This window comes from Ascidiella aspersa, chromosome 6 (genome assembly GCF_963924565.1).
Source record: "Ascidiella aspersa chromosome 6, kaAscAspe10.2, whole genome shotgun sequence".
Taxonomy (NCBI): Eukaryota; Metazoa; Chordata; class Ascidiacea; order Phlebobranchia; family Ascidiidae; genus Ascidiella; species Ascidiella aspersa.
In genome coordinates, this window is record NC_139452.1 from 9352086 (window position 1) to 9371902 (window position 19817).

The 19817-nt window shown below is 39.6% G+C and overlaps 2 protein-coding genes across 2 annotated transcripts in view; both read left to right on the plus strand.

Moving 5' to 3' along the window:
- Positions 1–7079, plus strand: part of LOC146139564 (E3 ubiquitin-protein ligase HECTD1-like) — a 48618-nt gene extending 41539 nt beyond the window's left edge. Inside the window, exons 43-48 of the mRNA XM_083391409.1 lie at positions 1211–1371; positions 2556–2705; positions 3517–3689; positions 4324–4474; positions 4884–5028; positions 5802–7079. Of these exons, the coding sequence (XP_083247535.1) occupies positions 1211–1371; positions 2556–2705; positions 3517–3689; positions 4324–4474; positions 4884–5028; positions 5802–5939 (918 nt within the window). The 3' untranslated portion in view covers positions 5940–7079. The remainder of the gene's footprint in view (positions 1–1210; positions 1372–2555; positions 2706–3516; positions 3690–4323; positions 4475–4883; positions 5029–5801) is intronic.
- A 73-nt stretch (positions 7080–7152) lies between these two features.
- LOC146139565 (tRNA (adenine(58)-N(1))-methyltransferase catalytic subunit TRMT61A-like) lies at positions 7153–16549 on the plus strand. Its single transcript, XM_083391501.1, has 5 exons — positions 7153–8055; positions 8667–8808; positions 11082–11224; positions 12209–12332; positions 15056–16549. The coding sequence occupies exons 1-5, from the start codon at positions 7873–7875 to the stop codon at positions 15718–15720; spliced, it is 1257 nt and encodes a 418-aa protein (XP_083247627.1). The 5' UTR covers positions 7153–7872; the 3' UTR covers positions 15721–16549.
- Positions 16550–19817: the final 3268 nt, after the last annotated feature.

Genomic DNA, 19817 nt, shown 5'->3' on the forward strand with positions numbered 1-19817 from the left:
ATCAAGCTGTGTACCGTGGGTGGAACACCAGTTTCGCCCGAACAACAAAGTATGCCGTAATAATGATGGCAAACCTATTAAAATTCAAACTAAACCAGTGGTTCCAACTCCCATGCTAACAGAGTTTTTCCGGGTAGAATGAAAACAATTAGTTATAGTCAAAAAAGTACCTGTTAATAAATCACAAGGCTATGGACTGTTTAAGCCAGTGGTGGAACTTTTAGTAATGTTGGAAACCTATTCGTATACTAAATAGGCGACCGTGCGAGGCATGAGTGTTCAGTGACGTACACTGTACACTACAGTGTACTGTACATTATTTATTAGATAACTGATAATATTTTGGTATTTGCCTATTTCTTCGTCGTGAAGAAGATTTGATTGTTAAGTTTGAATCGTGATAGATTGTGATACTGAAAAAGTTTTAAGAACCAATGATTTAAACCACATGATACAACGTACGAGTTTGGCTTTATATTTTTTTTTGTAAAAGTGTACATAGAATAGTCTTTACACCGTTGCAACTGGTTAGCAACAGGGCGACTTTGCATTATTAGTAAAAAATCCAAAAAACGGGTGTTTTCAATTCAGGAGCACCAACGTTTTTCGCTGATAGAATGAAATGGTCTGTAATTATTTCTTGCCTAACGTCGCAAAATCTGATTTTAATTTCTCAAAACATGCAACATTGTACAGCAAAAATAAGTTAGCGATAAATATTTTACTATAAACTTAAAACCCGGTAATTTCTCACGATCTAATTAAAAACTGTTCCACGGTTGTGTGTGCATTGATGTGTACGTAGAATCGTAACTTTAGGATGTTTTTACCGGACTTTTTTGCGCAATTAGTAATACAATTCTAAACCAGTGGTTCCAATGTATGAGCTAACGGAGTTCGGGTGGAATGAAAGTAAATAGTGAAAGTAAAAAAGTACCAATAATAGTAATTATAAGTATACCATTTCAAATTAAAATTTTAGTTGTGTAGTTGCCTTAAAATGCCGCATTGTACAATGTACACAGCAAAAATACGTTAGCCATAAGCAAAAAGCATTCTAATCTTGCCTGATTTTTTTATTACGCTGAAACAACAAAAAAGAAAGACGGGCGGGAATAAAAAATAGCACCTATCAAGAAGCGACAGGTTGGGCTAAAGGCCAGCCCACTTAAATTTATTTCTCACAATCTGATTGAATATCTTTCTTCAGTCAAAAGCAAGATCGCCCCCTAGTGACGAAAAGCGCGACAAGGACAACAGTGATGAGGACGACTTCAAGATGAAGATGACTCTTCCGGCTCCTTCCCTCGCTCCCTCCTCTTTCTCCGGGATCCTCACCATGGAGGACCTCAAGATTGTCGACAACTCCAGGTAAGCTTGCTTCTGTGATGTCACTATGTAACAATGCTCATTGCAGTGATGTAAACAAGTCATTTGGAAATGGCTCAAGTCCAAGTCAAGTCAAGTCCAAGTCAATTCTTTTGAATGAATAACAAGTCAAGTCATTATGAGAGCAAGTCAACTTCAAGTCATATTATTGACATTAAAGTAAACTGTTAAACTATTAAAATTGGTAAACTCGTCCGATAATAATCGACAGTTTAACTAAAAAATAACACAAACGCAATACACAGCAATTAAAGTGTTCAATGTGCAAAACGTGAGATAATTTTTAATGAAAAACACTTGATTTACTCCCACGTTAATTGACAAAATGACTTGTCAAGTCCAATTCAAGCCATTTTGGTCAAAGGACTTAAGTCAAGTCGAGTCATTTGAAAATAGCGACATTAGTGCACTTAAGTCCAGTCAATGACTTAAGTCATTACAACACTGGCTCATTGTTATGGCGGTTGTGAACCAACAATGCGGGAGGGAGATTTCGGATGAGAGGACAAAGAACAAAGAAGAAAGCTAAATTTAAAATCCCCGATTATGTGAATAATGTTCACATAATGAATAGTTTTTCCCCATTGACCTTAAGTGACCTTCGGGTGATCAGTCACGCGTAGCGCGAATCGGCGGACAAGTTTCCAATACAACATTTTTAGCTTAAATAGTACATACTTCAATTTTAAATTTTATCGAGGTTATTTTAAGTTATTTAAGAAAATCTGACGATATCTTTAAATTGTTCATCGTTAAAACTTATCACGTCTTTTCGAAAATTTTAGACGTAATTTCAACTCGTAACACCATTCTGAAACGTTTAAAACTCGAGGTGATCTTATCTATGTGATGTCACGGGTTAAGGAGTACATACGTCAATTTTAGGTTTTACGACGATTTACAAAATTTCTGAAGTCATTTAGAAAATTCCGTTGCGTTATTTTAAAATTGCTAAGGTCATCGTTAAAACTTTAAACTTCTAACACCATTTTAAAATACTGTGACGAAATTAAGTAATCTGACGTTATAATTAAAATCGTTTGACGTCATTTAAAAAATTTAACGTCATTTTGAAAATTTTAGATTTGATTTCAAAAACTTTCAAAGTCATTTGAATTGTTTTAAACCTAATTTTGAAATTTCAATTGGAACTTTTTTTACTCCAGATACAAGTTCCTCTTGAAGCTGTCAGATCTCTGCGAGCAGAAGAGAAAACTAGAATCCGACTCCTCCCTCAAAGAAGCGGATAAGAAGAAGGCGATCGACCAGCTGAGTCTCGACTACAACGGAACCAAATGCAAGATTCGGGATCTCGGGTGAGGATCGCTTCGTCTGCAAATTACTTACAACTATTGGTTAATTTTTTTTCTGTGGCTATTTGCGCGATTATTTTGAGAAGAAAAGTTTTGGTTTTTTGCTTTTGGAAAATTCTGACATGCTACTAATTTGGTATCTTGAGTGACAGCGTTTAAATTACTAAATGACCGATTTTATCGGATTTTGTATGGTCGGCTTACGTTTTTTAAACAGCAGCGCCGAGAATGGAAAACAAAACAAACTTGGGGACTTATTTTGACCGACGATTTTTATTTTTACCATTACGACGTCTTAAACTTCTGTCGTCATTTTAATTGTTTCAAACGTTATTTTGAAAATTCAATTTTTTGTTTTTACTTCATCTTGAGTAACCTGGTTTAAATTGATAAATGACCAATGTTTTAAACGGATTTTGTATTGCCGGATTACGTTGTTTAAACATTAGCGCCGAGAATTTCAAATACTGTTTTTTCGTAATAGAACTAAAAAAAAAAACTTTAGGGACTTATTTTTACCGGACATTTATTGTCATTTCGATTATTTCAAACGTTATTTTGAAAGTAAAATTGCATTTTTTTACTCCAATCTTGAGTGACCTTGTTCAAAGTGATAAATGGCCAATGTTTAGATTGGATTTTGTATTGTCGGATTACGTTTTTCAAACACCAGCGCTGAGAATTGTAAAAACTGTTTTTTCCTGATAGGACGAAAAAAAACATTTGGGGACGTTTCTTTTTTTTACCATCACGACGTCTTATTTTAAATGGATGAACTATTACGCAACCATTAACACCTGTCCTTGCGCTACAGCCTCAGCATGCAGTTTCTCCCTTCCTCTTCGGTCTACGGCTACTCTTCACACCCCCTGGTGGACGGCGGCGACGACGTGGACCTGACACTAGAGAACGCCCAAGAGTACATCGACCGCACCATGGACTTTGTCTTTCACACCGGCATACGCAAGCAGGTCGAGGCTCTTCGAGGTAAGAGACGAGTTGTATTATTTCTTTTAGCCGAGCAAATCGACTCGTATTATTTAATACTTTTAAGAAAAAAAAGTATTATTTAATACTTTTAAGGCTTTTACGCTATATGCGACGAAAATTTCATCAATTACTGAAGAAAAAAACAATTGAGCCTTTTTTACCTGCGTTTCTGTTTTTCACAAATAAAAATTCCTCGAAAGTCGACTCTGATTCCCTTCCTTTGTGGCGTAAAATCTCGGTTTATTATTGCTCCTCGACAATTAACGCTATTAGACGAAAAGATCAGCTTTTCTCGGAAACTTTCAAACATTTCAGGCTTTTTATCTGCGTTCCTGTTTTCCGCAAAGAAAAATTCCTCCTTTACGAGGCTATTCTTTTCTTAGTAGTTAAGTTATTTAAGAGGTCCAGGCATCGCAGCAAACCACAGAACCACAAAAAATCAGACATCCTTAAAATATACATCAGGAATAATGGAAAACAATCTCCTTTGCAAAGGCGCAATATTTTTACAGTGCATATGAAATTAGAAAGTATCCCAAAAAATTCAAACTACAACCAGTTGCAAGTTAAGAAACCTATGCGCTAATATTCTGAAGCCAAAAATGTACTTTAATTTATCTTCCTCTTCCAGACGGCTTCTGCAGCGTCTTCCCGATCTCGAGCCTCCTCCCATTCTCTCCATCTGAGCTGCTTCTTCTCCTCTGCGGCGACCAGAAGCCCACCTGGACGCGAGATGACGTAATCAACTACACGGAGCCCAAGCTGGGATTCACCAGGGACAGGTGAAGATTAACTTTTCGGCAACTTTTACCCCCCCCCCCCCCCTCAAAAATGTATACCAAATTGTACACCTTAACTTAACCAGCAAAAAACAGCAACAAGTTTTTAAAGTTATTAATACTGACCAATATTTTAATCGTGCTTTCGTACTAAAATAATGTACAGTATGGTCTGGTTACGTTTTTAAAACCAACAGTCCAACACCCAGCATTTTAAATACTTGCAGTACAGCATTTCATTCTTGTGTTGTTAGGACTAAAACTTTAGGAAAATGTACGACTTGGACGCTTTGGGCGCCTTTTTTAATTTTTACCATCACGACGATTCAATATTAATTTCAAGTCTTGCTTCATTCTCAAACCCATTTGCTGGTAAAACTAACAAACCCTGTCGATTATTTATTTTCCCCAGCCCTGGCTTTCTCCGTTTTGTGAACGTTGTATGTGCCATGAGCGGAGACGAGCGCAAGTCTTTCCTACAATTCACCACCGGCTGCTCGTCGCTCCCACCTGGCGGCCTCGCCAACCTCACCCCGCGGCTCACCGTCGTCCGCAAGGTGGGTGTACAGAGCGCTTCACTGCGCTGTAATGTGTTTTGTTAGGAATATACCTGAAGCTTCGGAAATGATTTGTCATTCGTAGCTGAATTAATCGTGCTTTTTCGAAAATATGTGAGAGTAGAACTATAGTCATTCCGTATACGTTGATATGCCTTAACGCTAGTTTTTTCTTTCAGCCCCACCTAATATAATTTATGTTTTTTTATTTGTTTTCCTAATTTAAATCACATAAATGATAACTGAAAGTTACTTCGCACCCTGGTCGCTATTCTTCCGTTAACAAACTGGCAATATAAATCGAAAAGATAAATTATCACTCACGTTTTTTGTTATTAACACCCCATAAGTTGCTGTTCTTCTTGGCAACAGGCAGAAATTTAAGATTTAAAGTTTTGAAAACTAGCAAAGCACAGAAAAAAAAACGTCCGTTAAAGTTTATTTACTTAAAATTTCTGCTCTATTAGTAAACTTCATAATATACTTTTACTGTAATCTGCTGTTTTTTCTTTGTTATCCTAATTTAAATCACATCACTGGTAACTAAAATTTACTTCGCACCCTGGTCGATTTTCTTCCGTTGAAAAACTGACAACATAATTCGAAAGATAAACTATTTTTAATTATTAAGGCGTCGTTAGTACGCGTTGCAGTGACCTTAAACGTTTAGTTGCTAGCAGTGAAAAACGGACTTTTCTTTTTCCATTTACATGATGACGCCTTTACCTCAAAAGGCCTATCAGTCGTCAAATAAACACTTTCTTTTCCGTCAGGTTGATTCGGGCGACGGCAGCTACCCTTCGGTCAACACGTGTGTCCACTACCTGAAGTTGCCCGAGTATTCGTCCGAGAAAATCCTGCGAGAGCGACTCCTAGCGGCAACCGGGGAGAAGGGATTCCACCTGAACTGAGAATATAACCTAAAAACGCGCTGATTCTTGATTTTCCTCGCAGATCGCGAATTTTCTTCGTCCTGTCCGCCAGTATTTACGATAATAATGCATCCTGGTTTTCATGGAATGGTATTTAGCATGTGGTTCGTCTGTTCTTTTCTACGACCTGTACATAACAACTTCTCTTTCGCCGATCACTAAGCTTCGTTTTTGTGTTTGCCAAACTAATTTCCTCTCAGCACCTTATCGTAAGCGTGACCCCGTCTCTTTATCAACTAGCGCTCTTGTGCGCCTAAAGTCGCCTTTTCCGTGATTAGCAACGTAGGCATGACGTCATAGGCTCTAACGTTATCGAACCTTTAGGCTGTGCAGCGATTTACATTTGGTTTAGCGAAATTTTGTCTCAGTCCACGTGTTGCAAAACTTTAGGCGAAATCGTTTACCTGCGAACTGTTAGACCCGATTGAAAAAAAAACAGTGCATTACTAGTGTGAAATTATTTTGTTTTTCTTTCTCTGTGAGGTGATTGTTTGTGTCGTGTAATTACAACATACGTTGTGCACCTTAACAACGGTGAATACCATGAAAATCCGTTCGAAGTTGTGGTTCTGTAGGCCCGACTTTCATGCGGTTTCTTCACATTTGTCAATTAAATATCGCGCATTGGCATGTGGCGCGCCTCCTGCGTAATTCGTTATCTTTTGTGAGTTTAACGCAATCCCTAAAATATTGCGGAAAATAAACTTTCGCTCTTAACCGCTTCTCTATATACGCTAAAGTCGGACAATTTGTGTTTTCAAAGAATAAAAAACAGTGCGATAATTTTTTGCCATTCGTGAATTACGGACCGCTAATCGATACAAAGTTGATAATAGCCATGCTAAATAATCGATTTTTCGTTGTCAGGTCCCCAAATCGTGTTTTAACCTCGACTGTTATTTCCTGCGTTCACAGCGCCGTTGAAGATTTCGATGCCCACAAACTCACACACCATTCGCTACCCAACAACACTAAAACGTTTTTATATACACCATTCGCTACCCAACAACACTAAAACTTTATCGCACACGCCATAGACACTTAGGCCCCACGCCGCTTCGTTTTGCTTTTTCGTTGTCGTCCTTTTTGCTTTGCCATGGTGAAATAAACGTCTTGCATTTGTCACCGAGTCGTCTCTTTCTGCCTTTCGTCGATTCCAACCAAGCTCGCTGGGGCGTGTCGGCCGCCTTGACCACGTGACGGCCGGCGACCAATCACGAGCGAAATGTAGTTTTAGCGTTTTTTAAGCAAAACTCGCATGGAGTAGCAGTTATTAAAAATTATAAACCAGTTAGGGCTTGACCAGTTATTTGGCTTAAAGTTGATTGAGAAACACTACTCAGAAACAAACACTACTCGAGCACTATCATTTTTTGTTGGGAGAAGTGTCGTTACATTAAAAATAATAACATCACCCCTGAAAAAGGCCTTTTGCTCCCAAATCGTTGACAACTAGCAGTCAAATTGTTTGCCAATTTATTTTGTCTGATTTTAAAAGCAAATTTTTTTTTTAAGACTTTTGCGGCTATTTTAAAGTTTTTTAACGTGCTTATCAAATGGCGATCATAGATTCTAGGAAGTTTTTACTGAGTTAGTTGCTTATCTAGTCGATATTTAGGTACATTTGTGTTAACTTACTGGTTATTTGTATTAGAGATCGACCGACATCACTTTTTCGACCGATACCCGATTTTTCACAAGTTTGTCTACCGATATATCGGTCTATCTCTATAGTTGTATAATTTTTCTTTAAATCTCTCCGGTGCTTTGCGGGAATGAAGTTTGGAGAACCCATTTATTAAGCGAAAAAAAACATGTTTTTGTTTAGTGAAAGCAAATCAACTAGTAGGCTTGTGTTACCTGAACCAAATAATACTAGATAAAACCCGATCACAACCCAACTGTACCAGTCATGGGCTTCAACTGCAAAACGCCCGACGTTCAGTACGATGATGTGGTTATCGTCTATCTGGGCCACGACTCCATGTTTCCACTTACTGTGAAGAAAGGCGAGATCTCGCAGTCGCGTTTTGGCGCCATCAAACACGACCAACTGGTCGGACATGCCTACGGGACCAAGTACACCTGCGGACGGGTGAGATTTTTTGCAGTGTTGTAATGACTTAAGTTATTGACATGATTTAAGTCACTGTTTTCCAATTAACTGACTTTGCTAGTTTTCTTTAACCGAAGTGAATTGACTTTAGTCTATTGGACGAATGACTTGACTTGGACTTTAGTCATTTTGTCAACTACCTTTGATTAAAATTAAGTGTTTTCATTAAATATTTTTTAATAAAACTGGGTTATTTGTCTCAATTTCTGTACGTTTTCGTGCTGTATGTAGCGTTTTTTTAATTTTAGTCTAGTTGAATTTCTTATTATAGGACGAATTTACCAACTTCATTAGTTTAACGGTATATTTTTATGTCAATGAATTGACTCGTTGTTGATTTCTCTAATAATGACATGAATGGGACTTGACTTGTTAATTTTGCAAAATACTTAACTTGGACTTTAATTATTTTTCCAATGAGTTGATTGGGACGCCGTTATGGTTATTCTATATATTGTACTACGAGTGTTCGCTGTCGTTCACCTTAAAAGGAGGCGATTTAAAAAGGTTTCCGAAACTTTGGTTAACAATTACAATTACTAGAGAAGCTGTGTTTGCTCTTAATAACTCTTCTTATGCCTGTCATACAGGGCTGGGTCTACATCCTGCAGCCCACCCCCGAACTGTGGACCCTCACCCTGCCCCATCGCACCCAGATTCTCTACGCCCCAGATATCGCCATGATTACTTCACAACTCGAGCTCAAACCGGGATCGGTTGTTTGCGAATCAGGTAAATCTACGTTTAAACTATATTTGAGCGTGCGTGGTTGTGTAATTCCTGTTGCTTGAATCCCCTAAAAATTAAAAACGGAAATGCAAATTAAACTTTGCGTTATGATGAGATTTCACAGAATATTATCAAACTGAAGTGCTAATGTTCATCTTAGCACAGAAAAACGGCGTGTCGAGTTCGCTTTCATTACCCGTTGGCCTTTTTTATTTTTTTATCAAGCCACACATATTTTTACCCCCTTCAATCCATTACACTATGGCTATTTGGCTGATGTACATACTTTGTATGATCTTTTGACTTCACCAATTAAAACAGACAAACATTCCTTACTTTATTGAGATTTCTGAATTTGCACAGATTAATTAGAATCAGTATCCTAAATTGAATAATAAAAATAATATTATATGCGCACTATTCGCAGTTTTAAATAAAAAAATCATTTTTTATAGATACAAAATGAACATAACAGGCCTTGATAGGACTTTTGTGGTTGTTGTTTTTCAATAGAAGCCATGTTTTCTAGTGTTATATCTGTAGGATTTAGTGCGCCTCTTAAAATTGTAAAATTTTCTGTGTAGAGCCTACTGACAAAACGTCGTTCAAGGACTCCTACAAAGTTTTATTCCTCGTTAACAAAACACACGATACAATACGATTATTTTTCATCTTTTAAATCTTTCGGAGCCTCGCTTTTAAATTGCGCGAAACGTCTGCCTTATATTACATTACAGATTGACCTTGGCATAACGTCATCTTAAATATCGCCGTAAAAAGGTAATCGATAGAAGAGCTTTGATCTTACGCCTCACGCCTTGCTTTCTTGACCTAACAAAGCCTTAACACACAGCCTCGATGCCTTCCCATTACTCACCAGGCCGCGTACCGCCAAATTGTGACGTCACAAAGCTCGTCGGAAGACGCGAAACAGGCGCGGTTTGCGAAGGGCGCGCGGCGTCTTTCGGCGGGCAAGATTTTGTGGTCGGCGAAAAATCTGGCAAACGCCGCCCTCCTTTATGACTTGTCGAGCAAAAATGCTGAGCTTGCGTTTATTTTGCTTTCCAAAGCGCGTCGCTGGCGATTACAGTTGACGATTTGCAGGCCTACTATGCAGTCAAATACCGCCCGGGGTTCGCGTCGAGTTTTTGAATTTCATCTCTATTTTTTGTGATTCCGTGATCCAAACTGTTTTATTTGTGCCTAGTAACATTAATCACTGGGATCATTCTCTCCATTAACGGTGCACCTGCCTTACACATTTCGGGTCGTGTGTGATTATTTAGTCGTGAACCATCTGGTACACTATTTACACGTTTTTTCACTACTGCGATCAGGGAGCGGCTGACTTTGATGACCTAACGGTCTTTCGCTGCTCGTAGCTTATATTGCCTTATAGCTTATATTACCCAAAGTCTTCCACCGGGTTTTGGGTTTGGCTTTTTGACCGAAAGCTTTGTCTGATTTAAGTCCGTATTGACCTCCTTCACGTGCTTCTCCTTTAAAGTGCAACGTAGGGAATCTACAACCTGTACCCCCAACGAACCCTAACCCCGCCATATAGTGAACGAAAGGCCCCGTAACGACAAACGTAGCGTTTTGCGGAAAAATAGAGAATTTCTAACGCAATTCTAGCTATATCGCCCGTTGCTTTGTGTTCTCCTATTAGAGGTTTTCACAGTGTTGCCTGTTGCTGATGATATCATGAGGGCTGTTCAGAACTCTAAATAGCCATTCAATGTAGTGTCGGGCACTGCAGACAAAACACTCTTGTGTAAAAACCTAGCCTCCCTTATGTATACTATGGGTTATCGTATTTATTCTACGCTGACATAAACTTCAGCAATCTGGCTAAACAGGCAAGTCTTTAGAATCGCCTGGACAAGAGTAGACTTTAATAACCTTTTTTGCAATAGGAGATATCTTTGAAGACCGACTACGAAAAGTGCCTTTAGTCATTTTTCAAATTAGTAGTAATAAAGAAAGTGTTTAGGTTTATATTTGAGTTGAATATAAAATTATCTGCTCGTCTTATACGTTAAACTGGTGGTATTGAAAAACGCACATTGCCGCCTTATGGGTTGAAAGTAACATATAGGCATGCAAAAAAGCTAAGGTGTAAGCAACACATCATTCCCAGTCTTCAATTTCCCGTTGTGCATTAAGACCCTGCCTACAAGAACAAATTAGATCTCGAATCTTACATAGCCCACTGAAAATGGTCGCATAATATGGCTAATAAACTTCAGCGGCCATGCTCCTATTTTTTTTTTCAGGTACTGGCAGCGCATCCCTCTCACACGCCATCATCCGCACGGTGGCGCCAACGGGCCACCTGCACACGGTCGAGTTCCACGAGGGTCGTTGCGCTAAGGCCAGGGAGGAATTCCAGGAGCACGGACTCTCCGAAAGCGTGACGGTAAGTCAAACAAATTCGCCTTCATGATTGGTGATTTTTTTCGTGAAAACTCTGTATTAATTCCGCTTACTTTCTTGTGTGAATTATACGCTTTATTGGTTTAGCTCAGCAGCATCTATCGTGTGGAAACTTCGCCTTTTACATACTCCACTCCTGGCCTTTAACACATGCTTGTGCACTTAACCGAGGCTATAGTCAGGATCGTTAATTTGTTTTAGTTGAAAACTCGGTACATACTCGAGAGATGAAAATTAAGATCGCCAATGATTTTTCGTAAAAAAATACTAGCTGGTTTGGGTATACTGCTTCAAAGAATAAAACCATACACAGGTCCGGTTATTGCCATTGCGTTTTTCATTTTTTTCGAATGTCTATTACCAAATTGGTGGGAATCGTCCTGAGATTGTTGAGAATCCGCCTAAGTCTATTGCAAAGCAAGTCTGTACGTCAGTCGTCCATGCGTCAATCCAACAGAATTTATTCAAAAGCCCATTTCGTCTTTTGCAAAGGAACAATTTTACAAAAGTATAAATTAACAGAATGACAATATGGTATCACAAGACTTCATTAAGTCCTAACACCCCACGTCTTATTGTAGACATTCCCACAACAACAATAATGTCATATTGATAGATACGACTACTCTTTTAAAGGCAATTTTGCATACTGACCCTAAACAAAACGTTCTTTCTGATACACAAGATGCCTACGGAGAGGGGAGAGACCGCAGCAGGCTATAGTTGTTTTTCTAGCCTGGTCTTGCTTGCACTACAATCCTGTTCAGGCTGACTGATTTCGATAAGCCTCTCCGTAGGCATTTTGTGTACTATATATGGGCGCCGTTATCGTTGGCCAGTACGACACCACCAAAAGAGCTTAATCCCAGAATACCCATTGTGTATAAATAATTATTCATGTTTCAGTTCTTCTGGGATATACTTTTTATTAAACATCCTTAAAGTAGCGCCTTCTTATTTACTCCAGTGCTATCACCGCGACGTGATCAACGACGGTTTCCCGGTGGAGAACGCGGCTGACGCGGTGTTCCTTGACATCCCGCGACCCGACCAGGCGATCCCCCACGCAATGAAGGCGCTCAAGAAATCAGGTAGACCTTGGTTGGCCTTGGAACACAGGTGCCGAATTTTTTTGGTCAATAGACTAATTTCCTATTAGCATAGTTGTTCGCGGACTCAAGTAATAGGAATAGTAAACAAGTTGTTATGACCCTATAACAGCAGGTTAAAAAGCAAAAGCGACATGGACACACAAAATTGCAATTTTATTTTAGTTTTAAATGCATTATTGCCTACTTTGAAATATAAATGTTTGTGGTTTCTACAGAAGTTAATTGAACAAAAAATGAAAGTTTAATAACTCACCCAGAATCTTTCACGGTCTCAAATGTGCTGGCGGACTTGTGGTTAAGGAACACTGTATCAGAATTCACTTTGCAATTTTAATCGGTAAAACAGAAATGGCTGGATATTTTGTCGTGGCTAAGAAAAATTGACCAACATAAAGCGAGCAGTGTTTTCTTTAAAGTACGCAACTGCAAAGCAGCCACCGAAAACTTTACGCAGTAAAATTTGTTTCTCGCTAACTTGAATATAATCAGTTATCTAATAAAATTCAGCAATAAACCTAGACTAAACGTATGATGCACATTAGGAAAACACAAAAAAAAGTTAAGTGAATTGAATATGTTGTTTGTTTGTATTTTGTTCGACTGTAAATTTTACAAATCGAAAATGTTTTTAAAGTCATTTTACGAATTTAAAAAGTTTTTAACTCATTTAGGACTTTACCATCGGTTTCTAAAATCAAAGATTTAAGCTCATCAAAACAGACATTTGCTCGGCGTGAAAATTATGATAGGGGAACATTGGTTAACGAGAGGTAATTTTTGTAATAATATATAATATGATTTTGGCTATCAACAAAATAACTCTTGACTATCAACCACTAGAAAAAAAAGTTTTTTGTGATAATTCCACTTACTTCCTTGATTGAATTAAACTCCCTAACGTTATTGCTCAGCAGCATCTGTAAAGTGGTAAATTTGCCTTTTACACAACCGAAACGCCGTGGTATTAAGCTTATGTCTGTGGAGTTTGCTTTCAACCGAGTCTAGACAGTCGCTTTAAACTTAACGAAGGGTTTCGAAGGAGGAACCGAAACATTTTTTAAATCCAAACTGTCGTTTAGATGCAAATGTTGCGGTCGTTGTTCCAGTCTCGTCACACAACTTGGCCGGTGATTTTTTTGAAAACATACCGTTTCCCAAAGATTTAAATTTCCGCTATGGGTGTTCCTGTTTTGGAGAAAGGCTCACATTAACACGCTGTTCGTTTCAGAGCACTGGTGTTTCTGGCGAATTTATGACACAAAGCGCTATTATAATATTCAGTACATGAGTGGGCAGTTATGACTTGTTTCATTCCGCGTAATTTGGCGACAGTCGTCATTTATTCTCATAATGTTACCTTTTTAACTTCAAGAATGACGCACCCATTGCTTGAAGCACCTGATGGACGCCAAGGCCCCAAACTCAAGTATGTCGAAAATAACGCGATTCGTGTTAGATGGATCCGGTTCCATTATGTCACAAACATGCGAAAAATTTGGCACGCGTCCCCAAACGACCTGCCTTGGCTTAAGCCCGTTGACAGCTCAGCAGTAGGCAAATGAAGTCAACTGACTTGACGTCCACCACTTGGCGTAGAAACCTATGGGTTGAAGTGGTGCCAACGTTAATTTAGATTTCGATTCGCTAATGCGTTTCTGCGGCGAACTTTATACACTGTTTGGCGCCCGGGTCTAGACATTGACGTTTTTTCACTCGTAATCGACAATTTTCAGCAGTTAGTGAGGCGGATAGCCATTTCCGCCTCAATTACAGTTTCCAAGCTTTTACCAATGCGCGCTAATCGCACGTTAATCGACTCGCCAACTCGCTTGCGCTATGCTCTGTTTCCGGCGGGCTCTCTTCTATGAAGCGAGAAATCTTCTTAAGGTTTGAAGCTTCCCGGAAAAACGTCGCCAGATTTTTAGCTTGGTCAACAGTGTGCCCGTCTGCGGTTCGTTTCCGATTTTTGATTTGAAATCGACTTTTTTTGGTTTAAATTGTAAAAAAATATTAAATGGGACAAATCGCATAGTTAATAGCAAGCGCCAAGTAAAATTTACTTTTTATTTTATACATATCTTTCCGGCTACTTAAGTTCATGTCAACTGACTTACCACGGCTGATTTGCCTATATTAACATGTACAAGTGTACACCCATTACCAAGTAGTAATACCAGAGTAAAATGCTGGCAATTTGATCATAGTATTAGTAACGGTATTCACAAACCAGCCATACGCTGAAAAATATGCTATTTATTTTATTTTCTAACCCATATAGTACCCTGGTATCCCTTGGTCTAATTTCCAGCAACACTATAAACGCCTTTATAACTCTCTAGTCTAGATCAGCGCGCCGCGATGGAACGTTGCTAGCTGCGTCCCAGACATTTGTATATCAAAAAAATAAAAAAATATAAACGTTTTTTGTACGTTATCTTTCTGCCAAGCTTATTGAGCACAACATACTTTAAATATAATATAACTAACTAACTGTGCTGCCAATTTAATAAAAAGTTGCAAGCAATTTGAAGAAAACAGGTAAAGCCAAAAAATTTGCCCCTGACGTAAATAGGGGATTAAGCACTGCTCGAAAAAAGTGACAAGATTGACTGCAAATGAAAACAAACAATCTCCAGCTGTCTTTATACAGTAGTTTGAACACTATACCTTCCTAACTCGTTTTTCTTCCTCTTCATTTTCAGGAGGAAGACTTTGCTCCTTTTCTCCCTGCATCGAGCAGACCCAGCGCGTCTGCGAGGTCCTCCACAAGCCAGGGAGCTTCTTCCGCGAGATCGAAACCGTCGAGGTCGTCCGCAAGTCGCACAACGTGAAGAGGGTCAACCTCCCGGTGGCCGACACCGGACTCTCGGATCCGGATGTTAGAGAAGCACTCCTATCTTCCTCCGAAGGGAGCAGGAGCATCCTCCCGTGCGCTTACGAGGCTGGAGATGATCTTCCCCTAGGAGAGCTGATAGTGAGGACCAATCAGGAGCCAGCGTCTGGAGGACCGGGACGCGGCAAGAAGACAAAGAGGCCAAGGATGGAGGAAGAGGCGCAAGGTAGCGCTGCAGGAACAAAAGTGGACGCGGAGGCAGATGAGAATAATGATAACAACAGCAACAATGCCGAAAAGGCAGAAAACGAAACAAGAGAGTCCAAAAACGGGGTAAAAGATGGATCAGCAAAAGAAGATGTTCCGCGGGGAAAAGGTTATACGCCTCCTGCCGCCACTAAGTTCGCCTTCTCTTGTCGGACCTGCGTCACGCCCAAGGAAATGTACGGACACACCGGCTACCTCACGTTCGCAACCTACTGCCCGGAGGTCTGGGTGGACGTCAACATGGACCTCAATGACCTCTCCACTTAGTTGTTCCGTTACCCTTTGTGGTTGTTCGACTCATTCAGTGGCGTTTTTGGCTGAACTTGGAAATCACTGCCAACTTTGTTTTTTCACTATCTTTTCCTTCCTATAGGGTTTATGGCGAAACGACAAAATAAAGATGAAACATTACTTCAAACTATAGCTAAATGGATTTGCGGCAGATCATAGTTGAATTTGGGATATCCGATAATATCGAATCGATGGTAGTATCGGTACTGGTCGGATACTAGTTTGGTAACGGTGCAGATCCGATACGAAATTAATATAGAAATTTCAGCCATGATTTTCAATGCGGCTATTTTTATCCTAAATAGTAAATTTTTCAACACTTTTTAGGTTAACAACTTACAGTCACTAAACATGTAAAAAACTAAGCTAATTTGGCATAATTGTCTGAAAAAAATACATTTCAAATTTTCAGTTTCGTCTATTTTGCTTCTTTAACCGTAGTAATGGCGTTATTTGTTATCAGACGGGGTCTCCATATTTTCTGTCCAAAATATTGGGTATTGGTACTATGGTTTGATGACTCGTCTATGAAATGATTTCTGCAAAAGGCTAGTCAGTCACTTTTTTGTTTTCTTCGGAAACTAACGATAAAAATAACGCCAATCATTGAATCACTTATTAAACTCCCAAGCAAATAATGATTGACATTCATTGTGTCAAGATTTTGCGTTGAATGCCACGTCATTTATTAAATTTTAGCGTTGACATTGCCACAGCCCGTTTATAAAAAAATAAGACAAAATATTGTGTTGTGACTACAGCAGTTGCTTAATGATTTCCTGGAATACTGCTTGTTGCGGCAATATTCAATAACGAAGTACCAGGCGTTGGACTCCTCGGGAAAAAATGCAAGAACGAAAATTCCAAAGGACGTTGAGCGATTCGAGCGGCCGTACAGTCAATTAGCTGCTGACATACGACAAACAAAAGCCTCCTTTGTTTGTCAACAACAGCCGGGCTTTCATGCAGCATTGTGGAAGGAATTTCGCGTGACGTTGTAAAACTGCAGCCTTAGCGCAATTCAATAGTCGGACCTGCGCCTCTGGAAAGTACCTATAGGCGCTGCTTTGGTCCCATTCGCCGATGACAAAGTGCCAGCTGAGTGCCCGACATGGCGTTAACAGGTTTTGCTCGGCCGAGGCGCATTTTTATAACAAACCCGAGGGAGTGCCGGCCTGTGTAAACATGAGGGCGACGAGACGCGATGTTTTCCTGCGGCAAAGCCCGACCTTTGGAAGGAGTTCAAGTCCGTTCTTGTCCGTGCCGAATGCTTCACGTCGTAACTCAACATTAGGCGCGTTAACCGCCACTAAGTTACTGCTTAATCGGTGGAAATTTTTCCGCTATTAAGCCTTCGTTATCTTAAATGTTAAAATGAACCAAAAAGATAGGTCATTTCGCCTGTTTTACTCACATCGCGGAATTTCCCGGGCTGAGTAAATGTGCTTGTCGGCTTTTTTAACAGTTTCGTTTAAACATCTTACTTTCGGTTATGTTAGTATCACAGTTCCCTTTCCAATGTTTAATTACAGAACCATGGAGTTTGGGGAACACAAACTTATAAACACGTTTTCGCGATTTTCAGCAGAATGAATCAGTGGTCTGTGGTGTGGAGATGCTTATAGTTACGTTTACTGTTAAATCGACGACAGAAAAAAACAAAAAACATTTTTTCTCTTTATTTGCGACCATTGCAATAATTTGGTTATTAAAAAACATGTTTTGATCAAATTGCCATGTTTTGATCAATTGCCATGACGGTGTTCAGCAATTATATAACATAACAAACAACACGTTTTTTTCAGGCTTTTACTATACGCTGTTGCCAAACTACGGCATTGCCGATATTAATGTTATTGACGCTGACGCAATTGCGATCGCTCACCCGACATTTGACCCGGTTGTGATGCACGTTGTCGTCTGCTGCAAAACGAAAGCCGAAGCCGAACTAATGACGACCAGTTCCGAGTTTAATTGAAGCACTTCCCGTATCATACAAGCACAAACTGTTGACACACGAACCAAAATAGACCGATTATTTCGTTAGGTAACGTTTCAAAACGGGGCGCGATTGTCAAATGCGATTTTATGGCGTGAATAGACCGGTGAGTTTATAAATAGACGACCAGGTGCTCAAACCAAACATGTATATGCAGTAATGTTGCTGTTTGGTTGTTTGCCGGGACCATTGCCCAGTGTTGTAATGACCGATGTTAATAACTTGACTTTAATCACTGTTTTTAAATGACTTGACTTGACTTAGGTCGTTTGGACAAATTACTTGGGTTAAAATAAATTGTTTTCATTAACACTTATTTATAGAATTGGGTCATTTGTCCTAATCTTTGCATAAAAACAACTTGCTTGCTATATGTTGCGTTTATGTTATTTTTTACTGGGGTTATTGCTCATAATCGGAGTAGTTTGCCAGTTTTTGTTATAAGGAATTGACTTGAAGTTGACTTCGTCTAACTATGACTTGACTTGGGCAACCGATGACTTGGACAAGGACTTGACTTGTTATTTATTCAAAAATACTTGACTTGAACTTTAGGTATTTTACGAATGACTTCACTGGCATTTTAGTCATTTCAAAATGACTTTTTTACAACACCGCCATTGCGTCGCACGCAAATCGTCTTCCGCATAGGCTAATGCCACTGACCAAAAGTCGCATCCCAACTGCGCATTAGCAAAGTGAATTATACGCTATGCCTTACATGCAACCCAGGATGTTTTTATCTTGGCAGATTGACTTGACAAAGCTGCATGGGTCGAATGACTTCATACGAAACCCACGGAATCTGAGAACACTTCCGCCTGCAAACGTATGGAGCGGAGACTCATTGCGCCATAGCTAGGTTAGCCTACTGGCTGCAAATTGCAAAGTCACGGTGCGGTCATTAGCGTTTCCCGAAAACCGTCCGCAATTAATCTTGGACTTGGCCCGGTGGCAGACTGGTTTTCGCAGAAGCGCGTATTTTCGAACCGGAGCATAGTGACGTCGTTTTAGGCCCAAAATACGACGTTTTATTCCTCGGCGTGTCTTGCATTTTTAAAAGCCGCTTTACACCACGGCGCCTGTCTAGTGTCTACTCTTTGACGCATCTTTTTATGGCGACAGCGTAAAATTATAATCGCCCGATCTAAACCTGGACCAATGTGCGTCGGTGATATTTTCGGCGTCGTTTGCCCTTGGCTTCCTAAACAGGGTGTTTTTCGCACGAAGGGAAGGCATTTTTGTGTAGGTTTGGCTGCTCGGTGGTTCTTTGCTTCTTGTTTCAAAGTGCGCGACCTGGCAAGGCTCTTTCAGCCCAAGGAAAGGATTTCCCCTTGTTAACAGTGCGAGCATTTGATTTTAGCCAAAATTTCCAACGCTTCTTAGGAATAGTTAAGCGCGGGTTTTAAGATATGCCGATAACACCGGTACTTCGCAAGGGCGGGTTTGGAGTGGGGCACGAGGTCATTGTCACACAAACTAGATTTTTGCTAATTTTAACAACCTAAATGTAAAGACTCGTTTTTTTTCAATTTAGTACTTTGTTTTGCCCATTTTAAGGGAACTTTTCGGGACAAAGGCGCCGTGTATTTTTGTCCCCTTTTGGATGTCAATAGCCTAGCGCTGTGTGGACTATCTGAAACCATTTTTTGCATGAATATTATCTATAGTTAAGGCTGGTCCAATATTGGCAATATCATAGGTCCACCACATTTTTATACTGTCCGCTTGGCAAACACAGAAGGTGCTACGTATTCTCAACAGAACAAAGTAAATACATAAGTTATTCAAAGAAAATTCTGATTATAAGGCAAAAGCAATGTAGACTTTTTTGTGCTTCGTGCGAAATTTTTATGTAAAATGTGGTGCTGTTTTTCGATGTCCCCAAAGTTTTTTCATGTATGCGAAATTGTAAGCTAATGTCATATAAAACTTGTGTCCTTTGTGAGGATGACATGAATTTCGTAACCCTGATATAAAACCGTAACAAAACTTAAAGAGCCGGAGTGACTGATTCAGCAACTTTCTAACGTTTTTAAACCCTTTTACCGAGCTACTTTCCTACAAAGCGTGT

Coding starts and splice junctions, on each gene's coding strand:
- LOC146139565 (XM_083391501.1), top strand. CDS start 7,873: ATGGGCTTCAACTGCAAAACGCCCGACGTTCAGTACGATGATGTGGTT. Junction 11,225..12,208: donor GACTCTCCGAAAGCGTGACG/GTAAGTCAAACA, acceptor TATTTACTCCAG/TGCTATCACCGCGACGTGAT. Junction 12,333..15,055: donor GAAGGCGCTCAAGAAATCAG/GTAGACCTTGGT, acceptor CTTCATTTTCAG/GAGGAAGACTTTGCTCCTTT.